The sequence below is a fragment of the Heptranchias perlo genome, chromosome 7 (assembly GCF_035084215.1).
Source record: "Heptranchias perlo isolate sHepPer1 chromosome 7, sHepPer1.hap1, whole genome shotgun sequence".
NCBI classification, from domain to species: domain Eukaryota; kingdom Metazoa; phylum Chordata; class Chondrichthyes; order Hexanchiformes; family Hexanchidae; genus Heptranchias; species Heptranchias perlo.
The window spans coordinates 5940433-5948909 of record NC_090331.1 but is presented as its reverse complement, the minus strand read 5'-3'; the positions used below and the strand labels follow the sequence as shown (position 1 = coordinate 5948909).

General features: G+C 59.1%; 1 protein-coding gene across 2 annotated transcripts in view; it reads right to left on the bottom strand.

Annotated features, from left to right (window-relative positions):
* Positions 1-1248: 1248 nt before the first annotated feature.
* The window catches only part of LOC137323480 (carboxy-terminal domain RNA polymerase II polypeptide A small phosphatase 1-like), a 110110-nt gene continuing 102881 nt past the window's right edge, over positions 1249-8477 (bottom strand). For both annotated transcript variants that reach the window (XM_067986983.1, XM_067986984.1), the window contains 3 exons: positions 5657-5749; positions 5265-5450; positions 1249-2563 (listed from right to left, as the gene is read on the bottom strand). In XM_067986983.1, the coding sequence (XP_067843084.1) occupies positions 2438-2563; positions 5265-5450; positions 5657-5749 (405 nt within the window). In that variant the 3' untranslated portion in view covers positions 1249-2437. The remainder of the gene's footprint in view (positions 2564-5264; positions 5451-5656; positions 5750-8477) is intronic.

Below are 8477 nucleotides of genomic sequence, written 5' to 3'. Positions count from 1 at the left end.
GCGCCCCCCTCCGCCGCTGGCCAAACAATGCCCGAGAGCGCGAGGGGCGACTGCACAGAATCATACAGCACAGGAGGCCGCCATTCGGCCCATCGTGCCCGTGCCGGCTCTTTTGAAACAGCGATCCAATTAGTCCCACACACTCCCGTCCTGCGCATCTTCCCCCCCCCACCAGCCCCGTGAATCGCCCAAACGCCTCGGGATCGACTCCCGGCGGGCGGTCCCAGGCCTCGGCTCATTTCACAACGGGGCTGCGGCAATCTTAAGATGCACGTACGCAAGATCGACCTGGGAAAAGCCCAGAGTGATAGCTTGTTAAGCGCATATAAAATGGCTTCTCGCTACCGCGCATGGAGTGCTTGAGGTGAATAGCACAGATGGATTTAAGGGGAAGCTGGATAAACACACGAGGGGGACAGGTATGGAAGGATATGCTGACAGGGTGAGATGGAGTAGGGAAAGAGGAGGCTCGTGTGGAGCATAAACACCGGCACGGACCTGTTGGGCCGAATGGCCTGTTTCTGTGCTGTACATTCGATGTTATTTAGCGGAACGCAGTGTTGTACACGTGTATCGGTGGGGGCTGAGTTTGTACGGGGGTGTTTAGTCTTTCGCTGTTTGGATGTACATCGTAGTGTACATCGTAGGGGAGGGGTCGAGGGGGATGGGAGGTGTTATTGGCAGACACATGGTGGGGGGGATGACCTTCCATATTCAGATGAGTGACACCGGGGGAGAAGAGGAGGGGAGGCTGAGCAATGAACTCGGTGTATGAAGCTGGTCTCAACTCAGGAGTTGCGGGCGGCAGGTGGGGGGAGAAATAGAAGGGCTTTACAATTGGCCTCAGTGCCCCTGGGCCATGGGGGAAATTCCCCATTCCCAAATCAATTATCCAGTTAACCCCCCCCCACCCCGGCCGGTAAGCATCACCGTCGAGGTTGGCTGCGATTCCCCCCATGGTCAAATACCCCCAAGGTGAACGGTCAACGTGGCTGAGATACGGGAGGGGCCTGTCCCTCCTCCCTCCCCAGCATGGGTCAGGGTCATCAGGGGACGAGGAGGAGAGGGGTGGGGGAAACGGCCCATTAATCACCACACGTTCCTTTTTAATTCCGAGGGGGATGAACCAGGTCCCTCCCGAGTCTCTGTTTCAGACCCTCTTCCACACCGACCGCCCTCCCCCATCCCCCCCCACCCCCCCCCCCCGATCTTCCAATGCCAGCCGTCTCCGCGAGATTACCTACGGGCTGTCGGCCGTTACCGCGCCCTTTATTGCTCACAAGCGCGTGCGAGGGTGCACGCTCGGAATGTCAAGAGGATGGTGATCACACACACACACACACACACACACACACACACACACACACACACAGAGAGAGAGAGAGAGAGAGAGAGGTGTAAACAACCAATCTTTCTGAGTTGGACCGTTAAAGCATATGGACCAATCGACGAGACGATAGCCCCCGCCCCCGCCAAAATCAGGAAAAACCAGGAGGTTTCCCCCTCTATTTCTCTCCCCCCCCCCCCCCCAAAACACACATTATAAAAGTCATGTCAACTCACAAAGCCAGAATCTTGCTCCTCAGCCTCTCCCGGTTACACCAAATCGTTATTTTTTTTCCCTCTTTCGGTAAGCTCTTTCTCTCCCCCCCCTCCCCCCCACCACTTCATGATTTGGCCCATCGCCTTCCCGGTGTGTGGCGCGCGAGCGTGCGCGCTGACCGGCTGTTCGACTGCAGGGGGCATCGCAGCCCTCGCAACCCTGCCCTTGCCTGGGCACCTGGCGAGAAGGGTCGGGTGTGGAGGCGGCCACTGGATAACCAGCAGGAGTGGGAATAATCAGCATCCCCTCCCCCCCCGCCTCCTCCTCCTCCTCCCTACCCAGAGGCACTGAGGCCAATCGCCACCCCTCCCCCACAACCATTGCTCCCTGCTGGCTGAGATCAGCTGGCTCAGTGCGGCCTGGGCTGGGCGGGGGGGGGGGAGGGTGTCCGAGCCGGGCACTGCCCGGCACAAGTGCGGCCGACCGATCCCATCCGAGTCGAGCGCCCCTCGCCCACCCAGTGCCCGCCAGATACCGGTTGGCGGAATGACAGAAGAGCAGAGAAGAATTTGTCCAAGGGGAGGAGCCCTTTGCTCCAGTCTCCTGTAACGTAAGTGTCGCGGGTCTCGATCGGCCGGGCCTGCGTCTCTCCCCTCGGGTCCAGCCGTCCTTTCAAGTCACGGTTTTTTTCTCTTTTTCTTTCTTAAAAAAAAAAGGCACGCTGGTCGAGAGGAATCCTGGGTTGGACAGAAGGCGAGTCTCTCCCCCCACTCCCCCGGGGGAGCGGAGGGGTGAAAGGGGGTGGGGGGGGGGGAGGTGGGTGGTGGGAGGGTGGGGTCGAGGGTCGGTCCTCCCCCCCTCTCCCCCTCCCCTCAGTCTCGGGCTCGTTCAGCGCTAGCTGGATTTATGTTCCTGCAGCATTGTGTAAATGTCGTCCTCCTTCGACAGTCTCTCAAAGAAAGGGAGGAGATCCAGGAGCTCCCTGTCGGACATGTCGTCGAACCAGGAAGCGATGGGCACCTGTGGGGACAGAAGGAAGCAGCGCGTCAGAATTCCTGAATTCGGGAGAGAGAGAGAGGGGGGGGGAGAGAGGGGGGGGGAAGCAGCCGGTCACTGCTCACTCCCTCACGCCAGTGAATGCCGACTCTCGACTGGACATATTCAACAACAACTTGCACTTATACAGAGCCTTTAACATAGTAAAACATCCCAAGGAGCTTCACAGGAGCGATTATCAAACAAAAATTGACACCCAGCCACATAAGGAGACATTAGGACAGGTGACCAAAAGCTCGGTCAAAGGGGTAGGTTTTAAGGAGGGTCTTATAGGAGGAGAGAGAGGCGGAGAGGTTTAGGGAGGGAATTCCAGAGCTTAGGGCCCAGGCAGCTGAAGGCACGGCCGCCAATGGTGGAGCGATGGAAATCGGTGATGTGCAAGAGGCCGGAATTGGAGGAGCGCAGAGACCTCGGGGGGTTGTGGGGCTGGAGGAGGTTACAGAGATAGGGAGGGGCGAGGCCATGGAGGGATTTGAACACGAGGATGAGAATTTTAAAATCGAGGAGTTGCCGGACCGGGAGCCGATGTGGGTCAGCGAGCACAGGGGGTGATGGGTGAACGGGACTTGGTGCGAGTTAGGATACGGGGCAGCAGAGTTTTGGATGAGCTCAAGTTTATGGAGGGTGGGAGATGGGAGGCCGGCCGGACAGCATTGGAATAGTCGAGTTCTGGAGGTTTCAAAGGCATGGATGAGGGTTTCAGCAGCGGATGAGCTGAGGCAGGGGGCGGAGACGGGCGATGTTACGGAGGCGGAAGTAGGGGGGTCTCGGTGATGGAGCGGATATGGGGTCTGATATCCTGGAGGGTTTCGTCACGTGACATCCCACCTTCCCGCCATTGGTCGCCCAACACCTTCCTACACCAATCGGGGAGCGAATAGGCTCGTCCATTACACGATTGGATGATTTTCCACCTCCCCCTACCCACCCCTCAACTTCCCATGTCCGATATTTTTTTATAATTAATCAACAAAAAAGTGCTCAAAGAAATTTTTTTTAATATAAAAAAATGTTCTTTCTTCCTGGGTTTTTGTCCCTCGCAGTGTCCTGGAGATTGATCTTTAATTCCTGGAGACACAAGGACAATCCTGGAGAGTTGGCAAACCCTAGCTCACCCTCCGAAAACACAAATTAAAACACTTGATATTGAAAGATCACCACCGGCCCTGGGAGCAGGCTTCAAACCCAATGTAAGGGCCCCAGGGGGCAGTCTCAATCCCGTTACCGGTGGGCCTGGGCCTGGGCCTGGGCCAAATTTCCTCCCAAAGGATCTGACCAGCCAGAATCGCCCGCTCCTGCCCAAGCTCTTTCTACATTGTGACGGGGTAAAGTGTACGTGGGTGGGGGGAGGAGATTAAATGGGTGGGTAGAGTCCATGATAGGGGAGAGCGTACATGGGCGGTGGAAGCAGCAGATTTGATGGAATAAATGACCTTTGCTTCCGTGCTTTGTGTCCCTATGCTCTCTGAGCGAGAAGGGAATTTGAATTTATTCATCGTCGGTGAAAGACTTGTAGCAAAGATGTCAGGAAAGCCGCACGTCCCTCAGCACAACTCTGACCCCCCCTCTCACCTGGAGGTCCCTGACAGGAAGGATGCTACTGGCCATTGAGAGGGTATAAAGGCAAGCAAGGCAGATGATTCCAGGAAACGGGAGTTTCAGTTTCAGTTCCAAGGCGAGGTCAAGGAAGTTGGGTTTGTTTGGAAAAGGGGACACTTCAAAAGTAGCTCTGTTGAAGTGCTGAAGATCATGAAGAGGTGAATTAACAAGGTTGGTCCAAATTATTCTCTTATGGTGAAAGTTTGAAATACGAGAGGACATCAGTAAGGGAGGGAGCCAACCAGAAGCGAAGGGTTACCAGGGGAAGGAACATCAAAGCAGACAGTATAAACGGGGGTTCAGGGGACGATTGGAGAAGGGGTTGAGAGATGCAGTGACGTACGTGGGCCTGGTTCATCCATCATAAAGTGACTTGTTGAGTCCTAATGACCTTCCTAAAAAATTACAACCTTCTTGTGACACACTGGGAAACTTTGAGAAGGTGGAGGAGGAAATCAAGGAGACATGGCCGGAAGAGCAACTGGGAAAGGCAGGATACAAGCAACTACAGTTCTGGAATTCAATTCTCCAAAATCACTGGGAGAGTGGTTAGGACATGGAACTTACTACCACAGGGAGGGGTTGGGGCTAATATCATAGATGCATTGAAGGGGAAGCTGGATAAACACATGAGGGAGAAAGGAATAGAAGTATAGAATCGTAGAAGTTTACAACATGGAAACAGGCCCTTCGGCCCAACATGTCCATGTCGCCCAGTTTATACCACTAAGCTAGTCCCAATTTCCTGCACTTGGCCCATATCCCTCTATACCCATCTTACCCATGTAACTGTCGCTGATAGGGTGAGACGAAGTAAGGTGGAAGGAGGCTGGTGTGGACCAGTTGGGCCGAATGGCCTCTTTCGGCACTGTAAAATTCTATGCGACGTAATTAACCAATTCTCTTTAATTTTGAGGGGTTGAGGAGCTGGATCGCAGCTCGGTTACGTTTGGGGGCTCGTGGCGAGGACATTTGGCAACACCCCCCTCGGAAAGCGATCAAACTCTTGACACCAAAGATGGCCGTGAGGCCGGCAGCGGAGGTGCAATAAAACACGGCTACGTACAGCGTTGTCCGGATGGAAGATGTACGAGGCCGGAGAATTGTCGACGATGACGAGCTTGTTCATGTCGCGGCCTAACCGGCTGAGGTCCTTGACGTAATTGCCCCGGTGGAAAACGCAGGACTCTCGGAAGAGCCGGGCTCTGAAAGCTCCCCACTTATCCAGGAGGTCGGCCACGGGGTCGGCGTACTACGGAAGCAATGGGAACGGGTCAGGTCAGGGTCAAAGGTGACGGCAAGCACAGAGAGGTGGGGGGTCAACTACATCCGCTTAAAAAAAAACTCTCCCACCAAACGTGAAATTGCGATCTTACGACCGAAGGGACACTTGCAGTTTGGGAGAGAGAGCTCACGAGAGAGCAACTGGGAAAGAATCAGTGATGGGGGTGGACTCACCTTGGAGAGACTGGCCGTGAAGAGCACGCACTCAAAGAGCTCGCCCATCCGTCTTAAAAACTCGTCCACGTGAGGCCTCTTCAAGACGTACACCTGCAACACAGGAGGGAACTGGTGAGGGGGGAGGGACGAGAGATACTCACACCTGTTCAATCAGTGCGATGGGCTGAAATGGCCTCCTTCAGTTCGGTACGATTCACAATTCTATAACAAAGCACTGGGCGAGGGGGGGAGGGAGAAAGTGGGGGGGTGGGGGGGAAGAGAGGGAGAAAGTGGGGGGGGGACGAGGGAGAAAGTGGGGGGGGGACGAGGGAGAAAGTGGGGGGGGGGGACGAGGGAGAAAGTGGGGGGGGGACGAGGGAGAAAGTGGGGGGGGGGGACGAGGGAGAAAGTGGGGGGCGGGGACGAGGGAGAAAGTGGGGGGGGGAACGAGGGAGAAAGTGGGGGGGGGAACGAGGGAGAAAGTGGGGGGGGACGAGGGAGAAAGTGGGGGGGGGGACGAGGGAGAAAGTGGGGGGGGGGACGAGGGAGAAAGTGGGGGGGGGACGAGGGAGAAAGTGGGGGGGGGACGAGGGAGAAAGTGGGGGGGGGGGGACGAGGGAGAAAGTGGGGGGGGGGACGAGGGAGAAAGTGGGGGGGACGAGGGAGAAAGTGGGGGGGGGGGAAAGAGAGGGAGAAAGTGGGGGGGGGGGACGAGGGAGAAAGTGGGGGGGGGGGAAAGAGAGGGAGAAAGTGGGGGGGGGACGAGGGAGAAAGTGGGGGGGGGACGAGGGAGAAAGTGGGGGGGGGGACGAGGGAGAAAGTGGGGGGGGGACGAGGGAGAAAGTGGGGGGGGGACGAGGGAGAAAGTGGGGGGGGGGGGAAAGAGAGGGAGAAAGTGGGGGGGGGGACGAGGGAGAAAGTGGGGGGGGGGGGAAAGAGAGGGAGAAAGTGGGGGGGGGGACGAGGGAGAAAGTGGGGGGGGGGACGAGGGAGAAAGTGGGGGGGGGGACGAGGGAGAAAGTGGGGGGGGGGACGAGGGAGAAAGTGGGGGGGGGGGGACGAGGGACAAAGTGGGGGGGGGACGAGGGAGAAAGTGGGGGGGGGACGAGGGAGAAAGTGGGGGGGGGGGACGAGGGAGAAAGTGGGGGGGGGACGAGGGAGAAAGTGGGGGGGGACGAGGGAGAAAGTGGGGGGGGGGGAAAGAGAGGGAGAAAGTGGGGGGGGGGACGAGGGAGAAAGTGGGGGGGGGGACGAGGGAGAAAGTGGGGGGGGGGGGACGAGGGAGAAAGTGGGGGGGGGGGGGACGAGGGAGAAAGTGGGGGGGGGCCGAGGGAGAAAGTGGGGGGGGGGGACGAGGGAGAAAGTGGGGGGGGGGGACGAGGGAGAAAGTGGGGGGGGGACGAGGGAGAAAGTGGGGGGGGGGGAAAGAGAGGGAGAAAGTGGGGGGGGGGACGAGGGAGAAAGTGGGGGGGGGACGAGGGAGAAAGTGGGGGGGGGACGAGGGAGAAAGTGGGGGGGGGGGCCGAGGGAGAAAGTGGGGGGGGGACGAGGGAGAAAGTGGGGGGGGGGACGAGTGAGAAAGTGGGGGGGGGACGAGGGTGAAAGTGGGGGGGGGGGTACGAGGGTGAAAGTGGGGGGGGGGGACGAGAGAGTAAGTGGGGGGGGGACGAGGGAGAAAGTGGGGGGGGGGACGAGGGAGAAAGTGGGGGGGGGGCCGAGGGAGAAAGTGGGGGGGGGGACGAGGGAGAAAGTGGGGGGGGGACGAGTGAGAAAGTGGGGGGGGGACGAGGGAGAAAGTGGGGGGGGGACGAGGGAGAAAGTGGGGGGGGGGGACGAGGGAGAAAGTGGGGGGGGGGGACGAGGGAGAAAGTGGGGGGGGGGGGACGAGGGAGAAAGTGGGGGGGGGACGAGGGAGAAAGTGGGGGGGGGACGAGGGAGAAAGTGGGGAGGGGGACGAGGGAGAAAGTGGGGGGCGGGGCCGAGGGAGAAAGTGGGGGGCGGGGCCGAGGGAGAAAGTGGGGGGCGGGGCCGAGGGAGAAAGTGGGGGGGGGGACGAGGGAGAAAGTGGGGGGGGGGGGACGAGGGAGAAAGTGGGGGGGGGACGAGGGAGAAAGTGGGGGGGGGGACGAGGGAGAAAGTGGGGGGGGGGACGAGGGAGAAAGTGGGGGGGGGGGGACGAGGGAGAAAGTGGGGGGGGGGGACGAGGGAGAAAGTGGGGGGGGGGACGAGGGAGAAAGTGGGGGGGGGGGCTGAGGGAGAAAGTGGGGGGGGGGACGAGGGAGAAAGTGGGGGGGGGACGAGGGAGAAAGTGGGGGGGGGGGACGAGGGAGAAAGTGGGGGGGGGGGGGCCGAGGGAGAAAGTGGGGGGGGGGCTGAGGAGGGGAGGGAGAAAGTGGGGGGGAGCCGAGGAGGGGAGGGAGAAAGTGGGGGGGGGGGGGCCCGAGGAGGGGAGGGAGGATGAAGTGAACAAGAAGAGGAGAGGAAGAAAGGGGAGAACGAGTTGGGGGGAGGGTATTCCAGTTTAAAAGGTTTTGATAGATCACGACTTCTGTCGAATGGGAGTGAACGGGGAAGGGGGATTTGGTCCATTGGGATTCTGTGCTTGGATCAGGTCAGCGTTAATTCACCTTCGGATAACGGCACCGTGAGGCACGACTGCAAAACTCACACTCACACACACACACAATGCTCACGCTCAGACACAACGCTCGTGCTCACAGTGGTGAAGAGTCACTCCATGCAGGACAGTGCCTGCAGAAACGAGGGAGCGGCAGGGATCCGGTGGGCAGGTCGTGCGAAGGTCACAGCTGCCTCCTGAGCCAAGTAGTCAAGGACAGGC